Here is a 27,068-nt window from a genome sequence, read left to right on the forward strand (position 1 = left end):
GCCAGTCCCAATGGGCCCTGACAAGAGTGGGACCACGGTGGGATGGTGGAGCAGGTGAGCGGGCCGTGCCAGTCCAAGGCGGGTGCAAGCAGGGGCTTGATTGCCTAGTCCAATGGTCGACAAACTCATTAGTCAACAGAGCCAAATATCAACAGTACTTCAAAATAGACTCGCCCAGGCCGAAAACCGACTTCTGCGCATGAGCCATGAAGTTTCAATTGCACTATACACGCGCCCACATGTGGTATTTTGTGGAAGAGCCACACTCAAGGGACCAAAGAGCCGTATGTGGCTTGCGAGCCACAGTTTGCCGACCACAGGCCTAGCTGATTGCCCCACAGATGGCGACCAGCAGCAGCGGGCGGAGCCATTGCCCAGCTCCCAGGCTCTGAAGGAGCCAGGCAGGGGGCCCAGCCCCGATCGACTGCCCTGCAGGTGGGATGATGGAGCAGGTGAGGGGGCAGCGCCAGGCCACAACGAGGTGCCAGGCGGGGCTGCGAGGCTGGGGGCGCGAGCTGGGGCTCGATCTCTGCAGGCCACCCCGAGGGACCCCACCTGTGCATGAATTCGTGCACCGGGCCTCTAGTAAGTAACATAAGTAACAAAACCACTACAGGTGCCAGCCTAAGTAACAAAGCCATCACAGGTGTTGGGCCCTCATGTCACAGAGGCACAAGTGGCCCCAGGAGAAGGGTCCAGAATTCTCCAGAAAGTCAGGCCTGGCATCTCTTTCCTGGGTGGAAGCAGAGCTCCTCTTCCACTGTAGAAAGGAAAACTGCATTTTTCGCCCTAGCTGGCTTGGCTCAGTGGATAGAGTGTTAGTCTGTGGACTGAAGGGTCCCAGGTTTGATTCTGGTCAAGGGCACATGCCTGGGTTGCGGGCTTGATCCCCAATGGGGGTTGTGCAGGAGGCAGCTGATCAATGGTTTTCTTTCATCACTGATGTTTCTATCTCTCTCCCCCTCTCCCTTCCTCTCTGAAATCAATAAAAATTGTATTTAAAAAACAACAACAACAAAACTGCATTTCTCAGTGGGGAGACTGGTGAGGAGAGCAGGTGTGGTGCTGAGTGGCAGAGAACAGCCTGAGAAGCAGCAGGGATGGGCAGAAGGCTAGGTGGGCAGAGGGAGCAAGATTCAACCTCAGGGTTAAGAGGAGCTGGGAAATGGGCCACAGATCAGGTGGAGGTTCTAGTGCTAGAAACCACCGAGAGGCATCAGGCCTACAACCGGAGCATCAGAAAGGGCTGGGAGGACTCGGACCCTGAATTCCCTCCAAACTCAGCTGTGCCCACATGATGTCTTAATATGACAGGGCATGGAATCCAAACTTACTCAGAGTTGGCCTTGAATACTGGCAGGCAGTGAGTTGATATACCACCTGCAGCTCAAAGCCTAGCTGAGGTCCAGCAGGGCCTCTCCAGGGTCCAGGTCGCGCCATGAGCTGGTGTAATCTCTCTCCTTCTTTTTTTTTTTTTTTTAAATATATTTTATTGATTTTCCACAGAGAGGAAGGGAGAGAGACAGAGAGTCAGAAATATCGATGAGAGAGAAACATGGGTCAGCTGCCTCCCACACATCTCCTGCTGGGGATGTGCCCGCAACCCAGGCACATGCCCCCGGCCGGAATCGAACCTGGGACCTTTCAGTCCGCAGGCCGACGCTCTATCCACTGAGCCAAACCGGTTTCAGCCTCTCTCCTTCTTATTGAAGCTGTGTCCACATGTCCCCTGACCCTCTTGAGCCTCTGCTCATGTTGTCATAGCTGATACCTTCCTGTTCCTCCTCTGATCCCCTTCATTGTCCCTTCATGCCACCCCTTGAGTGGCATCGTGTCTGTTTCTGGGGACCCATTGTGCCAGTTTCATAGGCTCAGAGCACAGGCTTGCCATTCTTCTAACACACAGGATTCTTCCTTCTCAGTGTCTCATAATTTGCTTAATTATTTCCGTAGTGTTGGGCCTTGGAAGCGGTTCCAATTTTCTGTTAGTATATATAGCGCCCTGTGTTTTCCTTCCCCTCCTTGATTTGTCCCACAGCTGTTTCTGGAATACAGTTCCTGGGTCAGAATGTGCACTGACTGGGTAGCCGAGGACAGAAATGTGGGTTCTTGCCACGTCCCCTTTATGGTGACTCAGGAAGCCAGCAGAAGGCCAGGATGTGAGCTTTGCCTGAACAGCCTGTGAGGACCTGAGGGGTTCAGAAACTGGCATATAGGGCAGCCATAGGGACCGTGGTGCAAGGAAGGCTTTGGATCTGGGCTCCCCTCTGGGCAATCAGATCTATCTGACCAAGGCCGGGCCACCCCTCCCCAGACTGTGCACTCAGCCTGTTCCTCTTGGGCCACCAATTGTGGGGGTTGCTCCTCAGGCCACATCAGGTCTGGCCAGGGAGCTACTGGCCTGTACAGTCTTCAGGTTTGCCAGAGTCGGTGTGGGCGACATGCTTCTTTCTTCTGCCTCCTAGCTGGGTGGAACCAAGCTCAGGACGGGGAAGCAGAGTGGACCAGGTGAGAGGTGGAGCTGGCCCCGGGATATTCAGTGTCACTAAAGTAGCCAGATTTAGCAAATAAAAACACAGCTGTCCAGTGAAATTTATGTTTCACATAAACACACATAATTTTTATTGTGTGTGTCTCATGTAATACTTCACACTAAAAATCACTTACTTGTTGCTTATCAGAAATTCCAATTTCACTAGATGTTCTGTATTTTATCTGCCTCCCTGGCAGGAGTTTTATCTTCCTAGTCAGATTACAGGTAGCCTGGGCAGCCAGGGCTAATGACCCAAGGCCTGCCCCTCCCCAGGAAGAGGGCTAGCTTCTGTCCACAGATGGAGAATCCCAGGCAGGCTCTGAATGGCTGGCTAGAGTCAGGGGCTTGTCTCTGGACCAGTCACATCCCAGGGGCCTGCCCTCAGAAGGCAGAGCCACCATTTCTGGCTGCACTGGAAAATCCCAAGGAAGACTCTGATTGGCTGATTTATGGTGCCACCTCTGGGGGTGGGTGTTTGAAACTGGGTTGTTCCCCCTTTTTTTCATTTATTTATTTATTTAAAATCCTCGCCTAAGGATATGTTTTGTGTATATCTTGTTTTTTAATCCTCACCTGAGGATATTTTTTTCATTGATTTCTAGAGAGAGCGAAGGAAGGGAGGGAGGGGGGAGAGAGAGAGAGAGAAAGAGACAGAAAAATTGTGAGAGAGACATATCGATTGGTTGCCTCCTGCATGGGCCCCTACCAGGGCTGGGGAACCTGCAGCCGAGGTATGTGCCCCTGACCAGGAATTGAACCAGAGACCCTTTGATCCCAGGGCCAGCGCTCTAACAACTGAGCAAACCAGCCAGGGCAGTTTTGTATGTTCTTTAATTGATTTTTTTAGAGAGAGAGGAAGAGAGAAAAAAACATCCATGTGAGACAGAAACATCCATTGGTTGCCTCCCATATGCGTCCTGACTGGGGGGATTGAACCTGCAACCTAGGTGTGTGCCCTGATCGGGAATCGAACCCCCAACCTTTTGGTGTATGGGACGACATTCCAATCAATTGAGCCACCCGACCTGGGCCAAACTGGGTTGTTCTTAATTGGCAGCCTTACTAGAGCGGAGTACTGGGGAGGAGATTGGGGTTACTGGGTAGACAAACCAGGAGTGACCCCCATCACCCTGCCTCCCCTGCTGAGGCCTTGAGTACCTCAAGAACCTAGGGGTCCCCTGGCCTAGGAACTCCACCAGGCTCCCCAGACCTGATCTAGGTGTAGGCGGAGCAGGTTGGGGAATGAACAACCCCCTTGGTCCTCCCCACCCCAGACACCCACAGCCCCCAGGCCAGCTGTGCCCCTTGTGAGCCCATAGTATGGGCACCCACTCCCTGAACTGGCCTGGCTGAGGTGCTATCCACACGTCCTGTTTATGCTAGTTCATCTAAGGAGGCCGAGCTTGGTCTAGAGTAGAATGTTCCAGAAGTGCTGGTGACCTTGGGAAGTTCATGTCCCTCTGGAGCTTTATTTCTCTTTTCAAATAGGGCCACAGGGGTTAAGTGACCTTGGACCAGGGCCTTAGGGAGAAATGGGGTTCCTGGAGACCCCATCTTCTCCAGGCCACAGCATGGCTTCCTTCTGGAGGCTTCCACAGCGGATTCATTGTAAGAGTGTTTGTGCTGCTGGTATTCGTGCTGGGGAGAGGCCTTGTGCTTCTTCTTCCCAAAATTATTTATTTATTTATTTATTTATTTATTTATTTATTTATTTTTATTGATTTTAGATAGAGGAAGGGAGAGGGAGAGAGAGAGAGAAACATCAGTGATGTGAGAAAATCGATTGGCTGCCTCTTGCATGCCCCTACTGGGGATAGAGCCTGAAACTTGAGCATGTGCCCTGACTGGGAATCGAACCGGTGACCTCCTGGTTCCTAAGTTGATGCTCAACCACTGAGCCATGCCGGCTGGGCCAAATTTTTTATTATATTTTTAAAGTTTGCAGCCTGTGCGAAAACAGAACGGGCAGGCTACCCTAGGCCTCTGCCAGTCAATAATGTCTCGACGTGTCTCTCTCCTCTTCTTTCTTGCATTGATTCTCTGGGACTGGACATTTGGACACTGGAAGGCCCCTTAGGGGTCAGGGGTGGGGCATAGTGATGGGAATTCATGGCTGGCTCCCCCCTTGGCATGGAGGGGACACAGAAGAATAGCGCTGTGGTGGTTTCAGACATCTGGGCTGGTTCTGGGCCAGATTTGGGTCAGGGTCTCAGAGAGGGAGGGCACAGTGGCCTAGGGAGTTGCATCCAGCCACTTTACCAAGGACCAGGATCTGTGTGGGCCAAGTGGTGGGAGGCTGCCATCTGCTGGGCTCCTGCCTTGGACTTGCCATCCAGCTGGGCCAGCTGGGACCACTGGAGACCCTGACTGCAGCCAGTAGGCCTCTCCCCAGGGGACAGCCTTCCTGATGGGGTCCTGTGTGGGCTTCATTGCTGGTGAGGCTGTGGCTTGTTTTAGGGGAGGGGACTCCTGCCCAACTGACCTGTGTGTCATTGTAGGACATGCCACTTCCTTGTACAGAGGGGCTGACGTGTTCACAGTCCCACACTTTCAAGCTAGTCCTGTCAAATCCCAGTGCAAGGCCTCTTGTATACCCACTGACCTCAGGCTCACTCTTCCTGCCACCCATTGGTGTTTCCCAAAGCAGGTTCCTTGGAACCCCTACCCATACACTCTTGGACCAGACAGAGTTGGCTGATGCTGGTAGCTCCCTTGGCCCATGGGAGCTCTGATAAGTGTGACACTCCCCCCCCCCCCCCCCCCGACCAACTTGACTAGGAGGGGTTTGACCATGAAGGTTTTGCTATGGCAGGGGCCAGTTCATGGTGCTGGAGGAAGCCCCTTGCCCTGGCCTTTGCCCCCACCCCTCTGAGAAGTCCTATCTCCCTGGGTAAGCCACACATCTTCCCCATGGGGCCTGGCCCTGCAGGGACTTGCGCTATCTCGCTTTGCGTCTGGTCTTATCCTTCACTTTGTAGAATGGGGGTGGGGAGCCGCCAAGCATGGTCTTGGATCACCAACATGCAGGCTGTTAAATACAGTTTCCCAGGCCTCTGGGATTCTGGGACCATACCCACCCATCCCCACCTGGTCCTGTACGTGTATTGATCAATACCTTCATCTTTGTTGCAACCGTCTCAGTGGGTTCTCCCATGCACGTGGAGAAACTGAGACACACAGCGGTTAAGTGAGTCCCAGGTGACCCAGCTAGGGGCCAAGGGTGGGCTTGTACCCTGACCCTGGAGGCCTTGACTCTGGACCACTGGAACCCTACCCAGTGAGTGAGGCAGGTTCCCTCTTCTCCCATCCCCTCGAGTCCCCTTATGATGCACTTGCTCTTTTGCAGAACGCCATGCTACACTACCCGTGGTGGAACACCCAATATCCAGTCTTCTCCAGTGAAAGCCAGTAAGTGCCTCAGCCCGGGTCTCAGCCAGCCCCACCACATTCCATAGCCCCATCTCACTCAGGGCTTCACTCTGCCTTCCTGTTCTGTAGTCATGAATTAAATAAAATGCAAACTCGCACCTGGAGGGCTTCAACCTCCTGCCAAGTGGGCCATGGGCCTGGTCTTGGCTGCTTAGAAGCAGTTGAGATCAACCAGCTGTGATTTGTCTTAGTGAGAACCCACCAGGGAAAAGGGCAGAGGTGGTGGGATAAGCTAGGGGGGCTCCACTGTGGGAGGTGACAATAGGTGGGGGAGGGTGAGAAACTTTGGGGGCAAAAAGAACCAGGCATGCATCTTCTTCCAGAGGGCATCAGGAGCTGGGTTTTGTAGGGCAAATAGGAGTTTGCAGGGGTGCATGCCTGAAACCAGGTCAAGGAATGGCGTATGGAAAGCCTTGAAGCACATGTAGCTTGACCCTCTTTTTCTGGGGCATGGGTGCTTGGGCCCCTCTCTGAACTGAATTTCCCAGAGACCAGAGTTCTTCCTGTTCGTGGGTGGCCCCACTCCTGTTCTGCACTCAGAGTGGGGAGCACAGTGGCCCTACTACACCCTACAGCTCACCTTCTTTCCTGTCTCTCTCCAGCCCTTATATGAACATTGTGGGCCAATCCTGCACAGACACCAGCTACAGCCCCACGGCCGCCACTCCCAGCTTCCTGCCAAAGAGTGACTTTCCTCAGGTAGGAGACTCAAGTTCGAGCAGCCCCTCAATCCCAGTGCCTACCCACAGGATCCCTGCTGCATCTCAGGTTGGCGCCAATAATCTCTGTTGAGCCGTGTGCCATGTGGAAATATGGCTTATTTGGGGGGAATAGCAATGCTCCTTGGCCCTGCCAGCCTGAACTACAGCCCCACTGTTCTGATCTGTCAGAGGCAGTTTCACCAAGTGGAGAGCTGGGTCAGAGGTCATGTAACAAAGGATGGGGGCTGTCCCCATCGCGCCTTTGCTCACATCCCGTGTATGGGTGGTGTGGCAGCCTTTTAGAGCTGCTCCTGATTTGCTTTCCCCAAACCTCGGTGCCTTCTTCCTTCTCCTAGCGTAGGCCCTGTGTTCACCTTAGTGTCTAGGGGAGGATCCTCCGTCCCTGTGCCCCCAGGCAAAAGCGGTGCCCATCAGATGCAAACACCACAGTGAGTGTCTGTGGCCTCAACCCTAGCGGCCATTTGAAAACATGACACACACTAGTCAAAGGAAGATAACGGTTGATTTATTCTCTTGGGGTACATGGGGCAGCTTAGCTCCCAAGGAATCAGGCAGACCCTGCCTTCCTGGCCTCACCATCAGAATTCTTGCGTAGCGCCCCATCTCTTCATGGCAGCTCTGGAAAACTGAGCTCCATGGAGATGATTCTCAGGAAGAAGCCCACCTTTGGTCTAATGTTGGCACCTTTGCTCGAACGTGATTACGTGGGACCGCCAGAGCCACGGCACTGCATTTCCCTGGGAAACTTTTTTTTAAAATATATTTTGTTGATTTTTCAGAGAGGAAGGGAGAGGGATAGAGAGTTAGAAACATCAATGAGAGAGGAACATCGGTCAGCTGCCTCCTGCACACCTCCTACTGGGGATGTGCCCGCAACCAAGGTACATGCCCTTGGCCGGAATCGAACCTGGGACCTTTCAGTCCACAGGCTGACGCTCTATCCACTGAGCCAAACCGGTTAGGGCTCCCTGGGAAACTTCAAATACTCCCTGAGCCTGTTCTTGGTGGCAGAGGAGGTGGAGGCCTTGGCATATGGTTTGGGAACCACCCAGGTGTGAGGGGGCAGCAGCCGCTCAGCTCCCAGCCTCAGTCTTCCCCTGTGAAGTGGGGGATGTGAGGCCTGCAAGAGGACAGGCTGTGGCGGGATGCAGCATAAACCAGTCAGTTCAAACCCACTGGACTTGCTTGGATCCAGACAGGCCATTCATCCGTCTCACACCCACTGGAGCCGGCCATTCTCCACACTCAGGGCTTCAGCAGGACCGGGCAGAGAGCTGGACCGGGGGGTCTGTACTGTGATAGCCAGTGCCCCCCCTCAAATCCACATCCACCTGGATCCTCAAAATGGTCCTTCTTTAGAACTAGGGTCTTGGCAGGAATAATTAGCTGAAAGTGGAGTTGAGAGGATGCTGGTTATCTCAGCCGGCCCTAAACCCGGCGAGTCCTTAGACAGAAGAGGAGACACAGAGGACAAAAGCATGTGACCCTAGAGGCAGAGACTGGACCATGTGGCCACAGCCAAGGACACTGGGAGTAGGAGAGGCAGGATGGACCCTCCTGGGATGTTTGCCCTCCACAGCTGTAGGAGCAAGTGTCTGTTCTTTAAGCTGCCCCTTGGTGACCCTTGTGGCCACCCAGGAAAAGACGAGGCTGGGCCTCGTGGAGATGGGAGCATGTGGCTTACCTGCCCCTCGGGGGCCTGCAGAAGAAATTTGGGCCCCCAAGTATCCCAGGATAAAGGCAGTGATGATAGAGATGAGAGGCCCTATGGACATGGCCCGACACTCTTTCCAAGTGGGTTCGAAGTTTCTTCCTTCAGCTCTGGAGCATGAGGACACCCTGGGCCTCTGGTTTAGCAGGTGCCATTGCACAACCTTGGGAGGTGCCATGGTCCGGAGAGGCAGGTCCAGTGGGGGTCAACCTCTCAGGGTGCTCTGGCTGTCAGCTAAGACCCTCCCCCATTTTCTGCGTCTCTGGGTATTGGCCTGTCCTGCAGGGCTGGTGACCTTCTCAGAGCTCTGATTAAGTTCCTCTCCACTCGTCTCGGACATGACTCCTTGTTATTTCCTGACGCTGTTTCCCCAGTTGGGGTATCACCTGACATGTGAATGAGGAAACTGAGGCATGGGGTGTGCAGAGTCCACAGCCCTTGGAAGCCTCCCAACCCTTGTGGCCACCCACCTGGCCTTACTCCCCCATCTCTCTCTCTCTAATGCATTCAGCTCCCGCCACCTCCCCTGCTCTGCCAAGAAATGGTGCGGTTTCTCAGCCTAGAACCCCTTGGGACACCACAGCCGCCTTTCCTAGCACTCAGAGTTCATGTATCCATCCCACAGATGTTTATTGAGCGCCTGCTGAACACGTAGCGCCCTGCCCCTACTCTAGTCTCCTTGTTAGGGCACTTGGACCCAGTTCTCCCTTTTAAACCAGCAGAACTGCCCTGGCCCGATGGCTCAGTTGGTTGGAGCATCGTCCAGTGCATCAAAAGATTGCGTGTTCAATTCCTGGTCAGGGCACATACCCAGGTTGCAGATTCTATCCCCGATTGGAGTGCGTACAGGAGGCAACCGATCATGGGAGGTAGCCAATCAATGTTTCTCTCTCCCATCAATGTTTCTGTCTGTCTCTCTCTCTCCCTTCCTGTCTCTAAAATCAATTAAAACAAACACACACATTGCCCTAACCGGTTTGGCTCAGTGGATAGAGTGTCGGCCTGCGGACTCAAGGGTCCTGGTTTCAATTCTGGTCAAGGGCATGTACCTTGGTTGCGGGCACATCCCCAGTAGGGGGTGTGCAGGAGGCAGCTGATCGATGTTTCTTTCTCGTCGATGTGTCTAACTATCCTTCTCCCTTCCTCTCTGTAAAAAATCAATAAAAATATATATATTTTAAAAACAAACACACACCAAAACAAACAAACAAAAAAACCACCGTATCACCCAGCCAGCGTGGTGGCTTAGTGGTTGAGCATTGACCTATGAACCAGGAGGGTTTCAGGCTCGATCCCCAGTGGGGGGCATGCAGGAGGCAGTCAACCATGATTCGCTCTCATTGATGTGTCTAGCTCTCTCTCCCTCTCCCTTCCTCTCTGAAATAAATAAAAAAATAATTTAAGCCCTAGCTGGTTTGGATCAGTGGATAGAGTGTTGCCCTGCGGACTGAAGCGTCCTAGGTTGGATTCCGGGCAAGGGCACATGCTGGAGTTGCAGGCTCAATCCCTGGCAGCGGGCATGTAGGAGACAGCCCATTGATGTTTCTCTCTCATCATTGATGTTTCTGTCTCTCTCCCTCTCCATTCCTCTCTGAAATCAATTAAAAATACACACACACACACACACACACACACACACACACCCCAGATCCTTGGGTGAGGATTTAAATAAGTAAGTAAGTAAATAAAGCAGACCCTTCCTCCAGCAAAATCTCACCCCAGTGCTGAGTGTGGGATCAGACAAACATGAAATCAGAGTTTGCTCAGGGTGAGGGGTCCTGAGGCCCTGTTGGCCAACCTCAGGTACCTCCCACATGAGCCCCATGAGCCCTAGGCCTGTGATCCAAGCCAAGAAGAAGTCCAGACGGAGCTTAGTATTCAAGACCCTTTACAGCCTGCCCCTTCCCACTGGGCCCACCACAAGCACCCTCTGCTCCTGATTCAGGCTGTGACATCAGCATGGAGGCTGGCTTGAAGACAGCTCCAAAGATGTCCCCATCCTGGTCCTGGGGCTATGGACATGCCTCCTCATATGGCAGAGGGACTTCGCAGATGAGATTAAGTCAAGGATCCTGACATAGGATTGAGCCTGGGTTACCCAAGGAGCCCAGGATCCTCCCTTCTGAGGCACCTGGGCCTCTGTCTGGGCCCCTGGAGGAAGCTTAGTGCTGGAAAGCTTCTCTGTGTCTGCCCCATGGCCAAGCCAAGTGCTCCTCAGACCCTCTGACCCTCTGACACCCAGCTCTCTTCTTTATTTTATTTATTTATTTTTAAAATATATTTTATTGATTTTTTTACAGAGAGGAAGGGAGAGGGATAGAGAGTTAGAAAGATCGATGAGAGAGAAACATCGATTAGCTGCCTCCTGCACACTCCCTACTGGGGATGTGCCCGCAACCAAGGTACATGCCCTTGACCGGAATTGAACCTGGCCCGGTGAGTCCGCAGGCTGACGCTCTATCCACTGAGCGAAACTGGTTAGGGCAAGCTCTCTCTTTTTTAAAGATTTTGAAATTGAATTGATTTTTAGAGAGAGAGAAAGAGAAACATGGATATGAAAGCAGAACATCGATCTGCTGCCTCCTGTATGCCCCATACTAAGGATTGAGCCCATAACCGGCCATGTGCCCTGACAGGGAATTGAACTGGTAGCCTTGTGGAGCTTGGGATGACCCCCAACCAACTGAGCAACAATGGCAGGGCAGAGACATCTGGCCTCTAAAACCCTGCATATACAGTTTGTTTTAGAGTCCCTGACAAGGGAGCTGGGGGGAGCCCAAAAGAAAGAAAGAATGCATTTCACTGAGCGGGTGTTAGAACGCAAGCCCAAAGATGTCCCCATCCTGGTCCCTGCACCTGTGGATATTACTTTGCAGATGGGATTAAGTCTAGGACCCTGAGATGGAGACAACCCTGGATTCCCCATGTGGCCCAGTGTCCTTATATTAGTTGGGTCCTCATAAGAGGAAGGCAAGAGGGTCAGAGTCAGAGAGATGGAAGAGGCTGTGCTGCTGGCTGTGAAGATGGAGGAAGGGGTCAGGGGTGCGGTGCCTCTAGAAGCTAGAAAAGGTCAGAAAGTATTCTCTCCGGAGCCTCCAGAAGGACCAGCCCTGCCACATCTGTGTTTAGATCCGTGAGACCCATGTCGAGCTCTTAACCTCTAGAACCATGAGGTAATAAACTTGTGTTGTTTTAAGCTAGGAAGTTTGTGGTAATTTATTACAGCAGTGAAAGGAAACCGATACACCATGCAGAGCCCTCCTGAGGCCCAGGGCACACTCTAGAAATGTTCCCCATTGTGTAAGTCAGAAGGAATTGGGATGGAAAATCTAGAGAGGGATTGGGGTGAAGAGTAGATATAAACCCATAGGCCTTAATGTGCTTCCTAGTAACTAAACTTGATTCCCAAGTTTCCTGGCAGCCAAAGCAAAAAAAGCAAGATGAACTCTGATTCCTGTTACCTACAAGGAGAAAGCTTCTTCCACTTTCCCTTTAGGGCACAGAGCAATTCCCCGGGGTCAGCATTCTGCCCACACCTCCGCAGGGAATACATCCAGACCTGTGGTTCTCCAGCCTGTGGTTGGTCTCGGCCTGGCTTTGCTGTCTGAGGTCTTTGCTCTTCTCTTGTCTCCTGGCATGGAATCCCAGGGGTATTGGGTCCCTCTCTTGATTCCAAACAGGAGCCAATCCAGGCCCAGGAACATTGGCGGCAGGGCGGCCATGCCTCTGTGGGCCGCCACTTCGCAGATACCAGGGGTCCTCCCGCCTGGGGGATTCTGCAGTTCATATGCCTCCCGGAGGTAGCTGTGCTGGGTGTGGTCCCCCATCACCCTTCCCTTCCCTGCCCAGGGCCTGAGACCCAGGTCTCTGAAAATTTAAGCTCTGACGCCTTTTTTTTTTTTTTTAATGTTTGAATGTTTTCACAACAAAACAAATTTTAAAATATTTTATATTTACAGAAAAGTTGCAAAAACAGTACTGAGAATTCCTGGCCACCCTCATTCACCTAGCTTCTGTGCATTCATCATCCTATATGACCTTGGCCTATGTGTCACAGGTCAGAAATGAGCTTGATTCAGTGCTGGTGACAGACCCGAGTGCCAGGTGGACACAGGCCTCTGAAGAGTTTGCCTGGGGACCTCTTCTGAGACTGGGGCTCTGTGCTTATGGCAGGAGTCGCACAGACGAGACCCTGTGTCTCCTCATTGCTTTGTCTCTGAGACCCTGGTATTGATGTATCTCATTGCCATTGGGATTGACCTTGACCCCTGTTGGGGCGGGCTCCACCGGGTCCCTCCACTGCCCACTGTCAGGCTGCTACTTGTCCCTCATCCTGTGAGAGAGACACAAGGCTGTGCAGGTATCCTGGCCCCGTGTGGTGGCGGTGGGAATGACCTTGTCATCTGTCGGGATTGTCGGCGACAGCAGTTGTAACCGAGGTGTCCATCTAACAGAGGCTGTTGTCTTTCCTGCTGTAATGATAGCTAGCATTCTGTAGGGACAGCTGCCCCCTCCCCTTACTGTTCGTTCATTCATTTATGTCAGTGTGGGCTGTCATCAGGAGTGTCTGCTTTGGATTTCCTGTGTCCCCATTGGAGCACTTCCTCCCTGTAGCCTCCCGGGCTGGCCTTCCCTGCCTTGGCCCTTGATCACCCACCTCCTGGAAGAAGGGCCTCCTGGCCTTCCACCTCCTGTTGGCACGAAGCCACTCAGGCCCCAGGTCCCTGGTTGGTGACCTGAATAGCTCAAGGGGCCCCACATGAGGCCTCACACCGGGTGTGCTGAGCACTGGGGGATGTGAACATGCAGCTTTTCTTTCATCGTTTTATTTCTATTTTTTATTGATTTCGGAGAGGAAGGGAGAGGGAGAGAAAGATAGAAACATCCATGATGAAAGAGAATCATTGGTTAGCTGCCACCTGCACACCCCTAACTGGGGATCCAGCCTGCAAGCTGGGCATGTGCCCTGATCAGAATCGACCCTTGACCTCCTGGTTCATAGGTTCGAAGCTCAATCACTGAGCCACGCCAGCCGGGCTATTTTTAAATTGAGATACAATTTGCATATCATACGATTCAGTGGCTTTTAGTACACTCATTATGTTGTGCACCCATTACCTCTGACTTCTATTAGAACATTCCATCACCACAAAAAGAAACCCCATCCCCATCAGCAGTTATCCCCCCTTTCCCATCCCCCAGCCCCTGACAACCACAAATCCACTTCCTGGATTTGCCTGTTCTGGACATTTCACATAAATGGAATCACACTGCGTGGCCTTTTGTGTCTGGCTTCTCTCACTGAGCGTCATGTTTTCAGTGTTCATCCACGCTGTAGGGAGTATCAGCACTTCACTCCTTTTCATGGCTGGGTAATATTTTACTGTGTGAATGGACCATGTCGTGTTTATTCATCCATTGGAGCTGTGTCTACCTTTTGGCTGTTGTGAATCCTGCTGCTGTGAACGTCATGTACAGGCCTTTGTGTGGACATGTGTTCCAGATGTAGCTGAATCTGATTGGGGACATGTCAGAAATGGATTGGGGGCGAGAGGCTTCGCATTCCATCCCCCTGCCGTCCCACATGCTCATTTTCTGGAGTAGATGCTGCCCTGACACCTCCTCCCAAGACCACCTGGACCTTGGCCAGGCTCTAGAGACGTCTCTTTCCCACATGCTAAACACACACACACACAGGAAGCATTGCATCTCGGGGCTTCTGGGAAGCCAAGATGAGGTCATGGCTCAGAAAATACTTCGAAAACTCTAAGCAGCTCCCTATTTGGGGAGGGGCGAGTGGCCTCAACTGACTGGCAAATGGATTTCATGGGGTCAGAGGTCTTGGCTTACAGCGTGGTCTTAGCAGTTACCAGCATTAACAAAAAGAGAGTGTAAGGGTTTTTTTTCACAAGAGCCTGTTGGTTTACACTCGGCCATAGCCAGAAACCCCTCCAAGGTCTGTGCTGAGGGCCAGGACCCTGTGGGAGCAGGAGCGTGCGTGGTATCTCTAGAGGGTCTCTGTGTGGAAGTCGGGGTACACAGACACCAGGGAACAAAGAGGTGAGGGAGGTTTGGGAATCCAGGGGCTGTCCCACAGATTATTAGAGGGTCCAGCCCCTCCTGATTGCACTGCTGGAAAGCAGTCAAGGGTGGCGTGCTGGTGAGGCCACTGGGCCCACTCCAGGCAGCCGTTCCTTCGATGGGCTGACAGAGCAGAGCTTTCTATAGGGTTGTAGGGCTGAGTGTCCTGGGCTATCCCACCAAAGTACCACAAACCTGGCAGCTTAAAACCATAGAGATTTACACCCTCCCATTTCTGCGGCCAGATGTCTGAGGAGGAGGTGTCGCAGGGCTACTTTCCCCGCTGAGGCTTCAGAGAAGGGTGCTTCCTGCCCCTCCCAGCTTCTGGGGGCTCCAGGCATCCTGGGCTGTGGTTGCATCACGGTGGTGTCTGCCTCTGTCTTCATGTTGCCTCTCCCTGTGTGTCTGTGTCCAAATTTCCCTATTCTTGTAAGTCATTGCGTTAGGGCCACCCTAATCCAGTGTGACCCCATCTTAGCTAATTACATCTGCAAAGACCCTATTTCCAAATAAGGACCAGTTCACAGGTTAGGACTCAAACCTGTCATTTTGGGGGACACAATTGAGCCCTCAACAGGAATATTCTAGCAGTGAGATGTGCTGCTCACTCGCCAGCCTCAACTGAACTTCCTGTAACTCGGGGACAGACAGGCCATCTGTGGCCCAGGCATGTGGTCGCCCGAGCACTTGAGTGTATGTAAAGAAACTGGTGGGATAGGTGGAGAAGGTAAGGAGTGAGACCTCAAAAACAGATGGGGGTGGGAGGATTCTCAGGAAACCTGGGGCAGTTGGGCCACGCCTACCCTTCTGTACTCAGCCATGTGATGGAGGGTCAACCTAGGGACCACTAGCTGGGCAACCCCACAGCTCAGAGAGACACTAGACAGGAACCAGCCACACTCATGGGGCTGGATCCACAGCCATCCATGTCCTCAAGCGTGACTGGCACCCAGGTCACCCGTTTCACCTTCACAGGACCTCTGCTCTGACTGACTCAGCCCCCTTCCCCCATGCCCCTTTCCAGTCCCATCCAAGACCCACAGCCCTTGGTGGCCAGGGTGTAGGGCCATTGGCAGGTCAGACTGAGGGGTGGATGAGGTGGCCAGGAACCCAGTGGGTGATGACTTCCCTAGAGAGGGGCCCTTCCTTGTCCTGGGACCACCAGCTACAGCCTGGGCTTCCCTGTCTCCTTCAGGTCACCTTTGCTAGTTCGTCAGCCATCTGGTGACGAGATAATGAGAGGCAGAGGTTACAAACTTTGCTAGCAACTTGACAAATTTTATGCCCATTAAATCTAGTAATAAAGAGTTTGGTGTGGGTTTTTTATTTTGTTTATAATTATGTTTTCCTTTCATTCCAGATTCCAAATAATTCTGTTTAAAATTGAGACAGAATTCACATACCTTAAGACTCACCCTTTTAAAGTATATTCACAATGTTTGTGCAACTATCACCTCTCTTTTTTAATATAAATATATTTTAATGATTTCAAAGAGGAAGGGAGAGAGGGGGAGAGATAGAACATCAATAATGAGAATCATTGATTAGCTGCCTCCTGTACGCCCAGGCATATACCCTGACCGGGAATCAAACCGTGACCTCCCGGTTCATAGGTTGACACTCAACCACTGAGCCACGATGGCCAGGCCGATCACCTCTCCCCCATCACCTCTCCCCCATCACCTCTCCCCCATCACCTCTCTCCCATCACCTCTCTCCCATCACCTCTCCCCCATCACCTCTCCCCCATCACCTCTCCCCCATCACCTCTCTCCCATCACCTCTCCCCCATCACCTCTCCCCCATCACCTCTCCCCCATCACCTCTCCCCCATCACCTCTCCCCCATCTCCTCTCTCCCATCACCTCTCCCCCATCACCTCTCCCCCATCACCTCTCCCCCATCACCGCTCCCCCATCACCTCTCCCCCATCACCTCTCCCCCATCACCTCTCCCCCATCACCTCTCTCCCATCACCTCTCCCCCATCTCCTCTCTCCCATCACCTCTCTCCCATCACCTCTCCCCCATCTCCTCTCTCCCATCACCTCTCTCTCGTAGAACATTTCTTCTCCTCATCCCCCTTAACAGTCATCCCCAGCCGCTGACAACCACTGACCCACTTCCTGTCCCTGTGGATGTGCCTGTTCTGGACATTTCACATAAATGGAATCACACATTGTGTGGCCTTTAGTGTCTGGCTTCTCTCACTGAGCATCATGTTTTCAAGGTCCATCCAAGTTGTAGCAAGTGCAGTGCTTTACTCTTTTGTTCTTTTAATTGATTTTAAAGAGAGAGGAAAGGTGAGAAGGAGAGAGGAACATCATGTGAGAGAGAAACACTGATTGGTTGCCTCCTGCACACAACCCAACCGGGGATCAAACCCACAACATGGGTATGTGTCCTGACTGGGCCTCAAACTCGCCACCTTTTGGGCGACACTCCAACCAACTAAGACACTCCAACCAGGGCACTTCACTCCTTTTGACGACTGAGTAATATTGCAGCGTGTGCTTGGGTCTCATTCATCTGTTGCTGGACATTTGGGTTGTTTCCAGCTTGTGGCTGTTGTGACTGGCCTCAGTGGATGTGTGTATGGTTTCTGTTGGCATGCTTGCATTTCTTCTGGATGGACACCTAACAGTGGCATTGCCGGGTCATGTGGTGACTGTGATCTTTGGAGGAACTGGGTGTTGTTTTACAGAGAGATGCTTATTGCATATTCTCACCAGTTTGTTGGAGGTTCTGACTCTGCTGCGTCTGCACCAGCACTGTCACTATCGTTTGTTTGAGTTGAGCAGTCCCTTGGATGTGCAGTGTATCTCATCTCACTTGTGACCTCCCTTTCCCTGTTGCCCTGAGGTGTTGAGTATCTTCTCATGAACTTACTGCCACATGTACACTTTCCTCCCACCCATGGCAGCCAGGGCCTGGTGGGGCATCCCACAGCTTGCTCTGTTGTTGGGGTCTGTGTTGCGCTCTGGCTGTATGGGGAGACAGGATAGGGGCTGCTGTGGGGGCCTCATTGGACTGCAGGGTTGGACCCTGTGACTGTTCATTCGCCCTGACTCGGTGGGAGGCCCAGGGTCCCTCTTCTCAGCCTGTGAGGAGTGATCTAAACAGTCATTCCCCCTGGGTGGGTACCTGTGCCTAGGCTCTGAGCCCACAGGGTATGATGGTTTTGCATACCCTTCCCACAAGCCCTTCCTGGTCCTACTCCTGGGCTGGACTGAGGGAGGCAGGGGTAGGTGGCATGGGGAGGAACAGAGCTTCGGGGGCAGGCAGAGCCCTTGGCAAGTCTGGAGGATAAGGAGCAGGGTGGGCCTGGGTGCCAAAAGGAGGAGCTCTAGGCAGAGTCCTAGCATGGGCAAAGGCCTTGGGGTGCCCAGGAGGCACTGGTGATGGCTCCGGGGTGGCAGGTGAAGGCCATGGACCTGGGTCCAGGCTGAAGAGCTGGGGTGCTGGGCCTGCGAGGGTGTGGGGGGATGTGTAAGAGTGGGATGGACCTGTCTCCTCCCGTGTTCTGGGGACCTGTGCCCCTTAGGATCACTGCCGTGGGCATCTCAGGAGCAGCAGAGGGTCCCTACCAGGCCCAACTGTCAAGGGGAGGAGGCCAGGTAGAACAGAACGCAGTACACCACCAGTGTGGGAAAACTGAGGGAGGGTGGGGAGGGTCTGCCTGGGGGTCCCAGCTGTGCCCCTCAACATCCCATCTGAAACCTGAGTCCCTGCAGAGGAGCCTGGCCACAGTGGATGGGGCACCCGGGACCAGCAGGGCGCAACCTGGCGGGCTGGTGCATTGTTGTTAGCGTCTGTGGCTAGATTCCGCCCCGTACAGTAATTGTCCCTGCACTGCCAGTAATCGCCCTGACTTACCAGGCAGGCATCATTTCCTGAAAGTCAGCAGGCCTTAGGGGAAGTAGGCGCTGGTGGTGACTAAACCAACATGCAAATGCAGCCGGGCTGAGGGCTGAGAGCAGAGCCATCTGCGGGCCCAGCACCGAAGGTCATGAGGGAGTGCTCCTTCCAGGGGACCCACCGGTGGCCAAGCCATGTCCCAGCTGCAGTTCTGGCTGCAGTTTGCAGCACTCAGCAAGGTAACCCTCCCGCTTTGCCTCAGGGGTCAATCGGTCCCCTCCCACCTGGCAGGCAGGTCAGGCCACTGTGAGGACTGACTGGACCCACCAGACCTGGGGCGTCCCCTCCCCCTGGTCCTCCTGGCTCCCTTTGGCTTTTTTGGCAGGGGCAGTGGATCTGCAGGAGTTTTCTGAGAACTGTGGGTTGGGACGAGGGGAGGGATCAGGGAGGCGCTGCAAAATGAAAGTGCTTGTGGCCAGCGGGGGAGGTGGGAAGGGCTGTGTCTGTGTGCCTGCTCTGATCTGGGTGTTCCTGGCGTTGGACCTTGAGAGTTTTGTGGGCTCTGGGATGTCCTGGGGCAGCCATCAGAGTCTCTGCCAGCAGCAGCGGACACGGTTTGGGATGGGGTTTGACTGGACAGGTAGGAATGGGTATCTAACTCCTCCTCTCCCTATGACCCAGGCAAGTGGTTAGTCCCTGCGGGGGCTTGGGGGAGGGGTCGGGGGAGGCAGTGAAAGAACCCATTTGAAGATCATTTCCTAGAGGAGGCCCACAGCCCGGTCAGGTGGAGGGGCCGTCCTGTCCCATCCAGCTGGGCTGGGAGGAGGGTTACTGTCTAGACAGCTCCTCACCTGGTCCAGGGGACCCCCAAAATGCTGCAGATATGGTAACCACAGCGAGTGACCCCACACTCTCCTGGGTAACCAGCTGGCTCCCTCTCCATTCAGGGGCTGCAGCAGGAAGAACAGTCTGGGGTCTGGGGTCTGGGGAGCAGGTGTTCCAGGTGGGGACCCAGGGAGGGTGGTTCTGGGTTTGAGTGGTCTTGGGGGTCTGCTGGTGGCTGCTGGGAATCAGGTCCCCACACAAGCTGGTGGGCAGGCAGCCCACCAGGGAGAGGTCCCTTCTCACCCCCATCCAGCTGCCCACCCTGCACAGGGAGTGGAGCTTACCTCCCCCTGATCTGTGGTGACCTGCATGAGGCCCCTCCTCACTTTGCCTGAGAATCTGGGAGCCCCCACATTGCTAGCTGTTGGTCTGGGCATCTGGAGGTGGTGTCCACAGAGTGGGGCAAAAGCACCCACTTAACAGATATTTTTAAAACAGTTTTAGATTCACAGAATTATTACAGATGGTGTATATTCCAGTGTGCCCTGCCCAGTCCCCCTGCCCACACTGATGTCACTGCAATACCTTTGTCACAGCTAATGAGCCAGGACTGAGACATCATTAATAACCAAAGTCTATATTTACTAGATTGCCTCAGTTTCCCCTGATGGCCTCTCTCTGCCCCAGAACCCCATCAGGATCCCCTGTGATAATTCAATCATCATGTCCCCTTAGCCCTCCACCCCCCATCTGAGTCGGTTTCTCCTCTTTCCTATGTGGATGCCCTGGGCTGTTGTGTCCTACAGGATGTCCCCCGTCAGGGTTTTCTGGTCTTTCTCATGTTTGCACTGAGGGATGTGCCCTACTCAATGTGCCACATCAGGGTCCCTGTGTCCCCATGGCTCCTCATGGCTAACTAACATTGATCCTCATCTCCTGGCTGGGACACTAATCAGGCTTCTCCACTGGGAAGTCCCCTCCCCTTCCACTGCCTGCTCAGGAGGGGATCTCTGCACACCCACATTTTGCCAGGACCAGTCTTCCTTCTCTGACCCCCAGCCTTGCCCACCGCTCAGGGACCCTTTGCCTTCAGAAAGCAGAGCCACCTCTCAGGGTCTCAGGAGCTAGCATCACTCTGACCAGGCTCAGGCAGGACCCATCACAGACCTGCTCAGATGTGGCCCCAGAGGGATTTCAGCCAAGATATCTGGCCACCTCACCTGCACCCAGACCCCATCCAGTCCAGCCTGCTGGAGTCTCTGGCCCTATCACTTATAGAGACCAGGTTGCAAGACTTACAGCCTGGCTCTCCTTGGCATTGGCCACCAGGCTTGGGCTGGGCCACCTCTGACCACCCCTGACCTGGGAGGGGTAGAGCCCAAGGGAGGTCCAGCCTGAGGGTTGTAGGGCCAGGATCACCCATAGTTGTCTCAGTTTCCCCTGAGACAGCTGCGCTGGTCTGAGTTGCTGGGCTCTTGCATGAGTGGGCTAGACACCCCAGGAGCCTCAAAGTGCACCCCCTTCGGTTCCTGCCTCTGTCCTGGAACTTGGAGCTTTTATTAACCTACCCACGCCACCATCTGTGGTGCCTGAGCAGGTCCTGCCTTCTATGGGGCAGCCGAAGGCCCGGCCTCTTCCTCTGACTATCCAGGTCATAGTCCTGCCCGCTGGAGGGGGGGCTGGGTCTGCACTGCCTCCTGCTCCCACCCCCACATGGATCCAGGCTGCTTGCAGCTGGGGGGCAGGCAGGGGTGAGGAATGGCCTGGTTGGTGGTCTGAGCTCTCTCCTTGCACGCCATGGGAATGTGTGGCTGGCCCCTATGGCTCCCTGTGTGCACAGATGGCCAGGGCTCTGAAGGGTAGGTAGCAGGAGGCTCATTCAAGGCCCCCTGACTCCTGGTTGGCACCAGGACCGATCTTGTCCAGCAGATGGGTAAGACTGAGCCCTTGCATCCAGCCATCTCAGGGGAGACTGCTGGGTGGAACCCAGTTCTATCCCCTCCCCACCCATTCCCTTGGAGCTGCCTCTTCCTGGGACTGTATATACACTGGTGTCAGAGTCAGAACTTCTGGGAAGCTGATGAGGTTGCCTGCAGATCCCCCCAACCCCCCACCGGAATAGGAATAGGAATAGGAATCTGATTCAGATTGCTGAGAGGGGAGCCAGGAAAATAGGCCTCACAGGGGCATGGGTTAGGCCTGGGCACTGGCTGAGACCCAGACCAGTTAATTGTGGCATCACAGGTGCATTAGGGTAGGTTCCAGGGTCCCCTTCCTCCCTGGAGTCCATCAAACTGAGCCCTGAGTCCCCCCACACATCAGCCATTCTTCTGTCTTTACCCATGTATCCCAGCACACCTGGCCATAGCTCTTCAGTGCCTCCAGTGTGTAAGTGGTGCACAGGGTCTGGGGCTCCAGGAGGGCAGTCCTGCCTGGATCCTCACTGTGGCCTCTGCCAAGGCCACTGGCCCTGCCTGCTCGGGAAATGCTCCCACAGACTGACTGAAATGCTTAGGGCCCGATATCAGTGTGCCTGGCCCTCTATGGCTTCTGCTGAGCAGGCTGGAGGGGAGGTGCGCATCTGGGAGGTGCTTGTAGGGCTTTCTCCTGGTAGTGTTGGCTGAGGGCTGCTCGCCTGCACCCTCCCCAGCTCCTGTTCTTTCCAGGTCCCTGTCTGCAAAACAGATACCCACTGCAGGGAAGTCTGGTTGGGGGCTTGCTCCCTGCCTGTCCAGGACCCCTGAGGGCTGGTCTCCACATGTCCCGATGTCCAGTGCAAGCCAGGCACTTGGTGCCTCTGACTGAGGGATGGGGGTGTGGGACAGCACGAATGCCTGACATTCCTGTTTTTCTTTAGATTTACATTTATAAACTGTGTGTAAACTCCATGCAGCAGGCTTCTCCCAAAGGTGCAGGGCCCCTTAGTCCTGACAAATCCCTACATTAGTGTCACCCACACAAGAATGGTCCAGAGAAGGCATGAAGCGGGTGTCACCTTCTAGTGTCACTCAGTGGGGTCAGTGCACAGCTCATGGGGTCTGGCTTCTCTCATAAGTGTCGTGTTTTCAGGATTCATCCACGTTGTGGCCAGTGTCAGAGCCTTGTTCCTCTTATAGCTGAGCAGCATCTGCCCCTTGGCTAACCCCTCCTGCACCTGTCATGAGGCCGCTCTGGCTGTGCCCTCACCCAGCCTGTCTTCCAGGAATCCTCGTACCTCGATGACCTCTCTAACGCCTCCATCTTCTCCTCATCTGTGGACTCCCTCTCAGACATCGCAGATACCCCTGACTTCCTGCCCGCCGACAGCCTCAGCCAGGTGCCCACCATCTGGGACGTGAGCACCGGCCCCTCCGCCCAAGACAAGGTCAGTTCACCCTGAGGCCTCCATGGCAGTAGACAGGTCAGGGCTGTTCAGACGCTGATGAGGCTGTTGGTCCAGGTCCTCACGTTTCCTGTACAGCCCAGAAAATGCAAGTGTTTGCGGAGGAAGCTCCTGTGTTGGGCACCTTGCCCCTCCTTCTGTGTAGGTGCTGTCATAGCCAGGCACCACCCCTCCTGTGCCTCCAGTGGCTCAGTCTCCACGCCTTGCTCTGTGTTGGGCCTGCTGGGGAGATGGGGGTCCCCAGGATATGAGCCAAATGTCATTTCTCATGGTTCTCACCCTGGATGGTCCTGCCCCCAGGGAAGACTGGGCCATGTCTGGGGACATCTGTTGTTGTCACAACTGGGGGTGCTCCTGGCACCAAGAGGGTGGGGGCCAGGGATGCTGCTCTATCCTCCACAGTACTTGGGTCAGCCCCCTACAGAGAATGACTCAGCCCCAATTTCAGCTGTGCTGAGGGGGAAAGATCCTGGGCTTGCTAAACATAAAGTCACATGATGGGATAGAAAGGTGGTGGGAATCCTATCTAATAAAAGAGAAAAATGGTAATTGGCGTACGACGATACCCTTTTCATTGGCTAATCAGGGCTATATGCAAATTAACTGCCAACTAAGATTGGCAGTTAACTGCCAATAAGATGGCGGCTAATTTGCATATGTAGGCACAATGCAGGGAGGCGAAAGGGAAAGCAGGAAGAAGCCCCCTGCCACTGACAGTGATCAGAAACCCAGGGGGGAGCTAAGAGCTGGGGGGCAGGGCAAAGACGGCCCTGGGGCCGCCTTTGCCCTGCCCCCCAGCCATGATCGGAGAATCAGGCACCTTTTCTGCCCTGGCCAGTGATAGCAGGAAGTAGGGGTGGAGCCAGCGATGGGAGCTGGGCACGGTCGAAGCTGGCAGTCCCGGGAGCTAGGGGTCCCTTGCCTGGGCCTAAAGCGAAGCCCACGATTGCGGGGCTGCTGCAGCTTCGGGTCCCCGCTGCCTGGGCCGGACGCCTAGGCCAGAGGCGTTAGGCCTAGGCAGGGGCGGAGCCTGCAACCGCGGGGAGCTGGGGGTCCCCTGCCCAGGCCTGACACCTCTGCCGGAGGCCTCAGGCCTGGTCAAGGGGCCGATCCGGTGATTGGTGATCGGAGGGTGATGAGGGTCAACTCCTCTGGCCGAGGCATCAGGCCTGGGTGGGGGGCGGAGCCAGGGATTGGGGGGATATGAAGGTCCCCTTGCCCAGGCCTGAAGCCTGGGTCAGAGGCATCAGGCTTGGGCGGGGGGTGGAGCAAGCGATCAGAGGGAGATGGGGGTCCCCTGCCCAGGCATGATTCCTGGGCCAGAGGCCTCAGGCCTGGGCGGGGGCCAGAGCCAGTGATCGGGGAGAGATGGGGGTCCCCTGTCCAAGCCTGACACCTCTGGCGGAGGCGTCAGGCCTGGGCAAGGGGCCGATCAGGCGATCGGAGGGTGATGGGGGTCTACGCCTCTGGCCGAGGCATCAGGCCTGGGCAAGGGGCAGAGCCAGCAATCGGAGGGGTCTGGGGGTCCCCTGCCCAGGCCTGACGCCTGGGCCAGAGGCATCAGGCCTGGGCTGGGGGCAGAACCAGTGATGGGGGGGAAATGAGGGTCCCCTGCCCAGGCCTGATGCCTATGTCAGAGGCGTCAGGCCTGGGCAAGGGGCCGATCCTGCGATTGGAGGGTGATGGGGGTCAACGCCTGAGGGCTCCCAGTATGTGAGAGGGGGCAGACTGGGCTGAGGGACACTCCACCCCACACACACACCCAGTGCACGAATTTCGTGCACCAGGCCCCTAGTCCCTCTATAGAGGCCATTTGGGGCTGCGGGCTGGAGGAGTCATTGGCCAGGACAGGTGGCAGGAACAGCTCCTGCAAGGACCCTGTGATGCCCAGCCGGTGTAACATGCTCAGTGGTTGAGTGTCAACCTATGAACCAGGAGGTCACGGTTCAATTCCTGGTCAGGGCACATGCCCAGGTTTCTGGCTAGGTCCCCAGTAGGGGGTGTGCAGGAGGCAGCTGATCGATGTTTCTCTCTCATCGATGTTTCTAACTCTCTATCTCTCTCCCTTCCTCTCTGTAAGAAATCAATAAAATATTTTAAAAAAATGTATTTTATATATATAGTAGAGGCCCGATGCACGAAATCCATGCAAGGGTAGGCTTTTGCAGCCCTGGCTGCTGGGGCCCTCACAGCCCATGGCACTGCCCATGTCCGCCACCACACACCCCCAATTTCCTGGTTCTGCGGAGCCCCGCCTGGTCAGTCATCCCCCAGCCAGTGACCTGGGCCTCCCTCTTTGGGGCGATTGTGGAGCCCCCTGGTTGATTGCCCTACTGGCTGGTGGCCTGGGCAATGGTGGGCCCCCTGACCAATCACATCACACCTGCCTTGGCTGGCCTGGTGCCAGTGCATGTCATAGCATGGTCGTCTGGACAGTCGTTCTGCTGTTCTGCCATTCAGTCGATTTGCATATTACACTTTTTTTATTATAAATATATATATTTTTTTTTATTAATATTTTTTTGTTGTTTGTTTTTTTTTATTTTGTATTGATTTTTTACAGAGAGGAAGGGAGAGAGATAGAGAGTTAGAAACATCGATGAGAGAGAATCATCGATCAGCTGCCTCCTGCACATCTCCTACTAGGGATATGCCCGCAACCCAGGTACATGCCCCTGACCGGAATCGAACCTGGGACCTCTCAGTCCGCAGGCCGACGCTCTATCCACTGAGCCAAACTGGTTTCAGCTATAAATATATATTTTAAAAAAACAGACCCTATGATAGGAACTAGCCTGATGGACCCCAAGGTCAGTAGTAGGCCCTGTGCGTGGCCAGGTGGGAACCAGGAGATGAGGCCAGCCCAGAGCTGTCACAGGTGAGCAGGGTCCCCAGGTATGCCAGGCCCAGACTCCAGCATATGCCCAGGACCAGGCAGTGGGGGCACCAAGCATGGAGCCTGCAGGGGGACAGGGAGTGCCCAGAGCAGCCCAGGGAGGTCCCTGTCGTTGGCAGCTTTGGTAGACAATTCAGGCCCATCTCAGTGTCAGGGTGAAAGGGCCCAGCAGGACAGGGGCGTTACTCATGCCTTCCAGGGCCCTTGGGTGGCTTCCTGCTCCTGGGAAGAGGGTGTGAGGGCAGCCGAAACCCAACACTCACACCATGCAGCGAGCCAGCCCACCCTCCCGGAACCCTGACTCAGCCTTCTGGGAACCTGGCTGAGGTTGTTTGTTTTTGTTAGTTTAAAGAAAAAAAATGGAGAGGGACTTGAGCATAGGTTTCTAACTTCCCTGAGGACACTTTCACTGATTTTTAGAGAGGCGAGGGGAGAGGGAGTGGAAGAAAGAGAGATAAACATTGATGTGAGAGAGAAACATGGGCTGGCTGTCTCCTGAATGTGCCCCAACCAGGGCCAGGAATCCAACCCGCAACCGAAGCACATAGCCTTTCAGTGCACAGGACCACACCCCCACCAACTGAGCCAGGGCATTTTAGTTTCTTAAAAAGAAAATTTTGGCCCTAGCTGGTTTGGCTCAGTGGATAGAGTGTCGGCCTATGGACTGAAAGGTCCCCAGGTTCGATTCCAGTCAAGGGCATGTACCTTGGTTGCGGGCATATCCCCAGTGGGAGGTGTGCAGGAGGCTGCTGATCGATGTTTCTAACTCTCTATTCCTCTTCCTTCCTTTCTGTAAAAAATCAATAAAATATATTTTTTAAAAAAAAGAAAAAAGAAAATTTTGGCCATAGCCGGTTTGGCTCAGTGGATAGAGTGTTGGCCTGCAGACAGAAGGGTCCCGAATTCAATTCTGGTCAAGGGCATATGCCTGGGTTGTGGGCTTAATCCCCAGTAAGGGGCATGCAGGAGGCAGCCAATCAATGATTTTCTCTCATTGATGTTTCCATCTCTCCCCCTCTCCTTTCCTCTTTGAAACCAATAAAATATATATATATGAAAACTTTGGCCATGTTCTTAGCCTTTGGAAAAAACTGGAGTCATAAAATCAAGTTGGTTATCACATTACTGAATCCCCTGGTGACCCTTGTCCCTCTGAGACTGTAAATGACACTCGTGGTCCAGGGCATCCAGCACTCACAGTCATCGGTCTTGAGATGGTGGGGGTCTGTGTGGGGCGGAGAGGATGGCCCATGTTACTTCCATGAAGCATGTTTTGTAGCCACATAGTAGGTCTTGGCCGCCAGAACTAGCTGGCAGGCAGCAGGAAGGAGGCAGACAGCGAGTCCTGGGCAGAGGGCATGAGGATGGCATGGAAAACCTGAGTCTAGGCCAGTGGCCCTATCCAGGTGTTTCCTTGGCATGCCCAGCCTACAGGCGAATGTCCACTCTCCCCTTCATCTCTCCTCCAGTTGTTCCTGCCCGGTGGGCCATTCACCGGCCTTGAGGACCCTGTGTCCTCCCTCTCCAGCACCCCACTTCTCGTCAGCTACCAGGTGAGCTGGGCCCTTCCCCAACCCTGCCCACCCCTCCTGGGACTAGGGAGGGCCATTCACACTCAGGCACCTACTATGT

General features: G+C 54.3%; 1 protein-coding gene across 4 annotated transcripts in view; it reads left to right on the plus strand.

Annotated features, from left to right (window-relative positions):
• SBNO2 (strawberry notch homolog 2) overlaps positions 1-27,068 on the plus strand; it is a 55,838-nt gene that overhangs the window by 14,817 nt on the left and 13,953 nt on the right. For 2 of the 4 annotated variants that reach the window (XM_059697388.1, XM_059697391.1), the window contains exons 3-6: positions 5,880-5,941; positions 6,565-6,661; positions 22,361-22,522; positions 26,906-26,989. In XM_059697388.1, coding sequence (XP_059553371.1) covers positions 5,880-5,941; positions 6,565-6,661; positions 22,361-22,522; positions 26,906-26,989 — 405 coding nt within the window. Of the gene's footprint in view, positions 1-5,879; positions 5,942-6,564; positions 6,662-18,405; positions 18,573-22,360; positions 22,523-26,905; positions 26,990-27,068 lie in introns of those variants that run through there. The other 2 variants (XM_059697389.1, XM_059697392.1) reach the window with 2 other exon arrangements.

Source organism: Myotis daubentonii, chromosome 5 (assembly GCF_963259705.1).
Source record: "Myotis daubentonii chromosome 5, mMyoDau2.1, whole genome shotgun sequence".
NCBI classification, from domain to species: Eukaryota; Metazoa; Chordata; class Mammalia; order Chiroptera; family Vespertilionidae; genus Myotis; species Myotis daubentonii.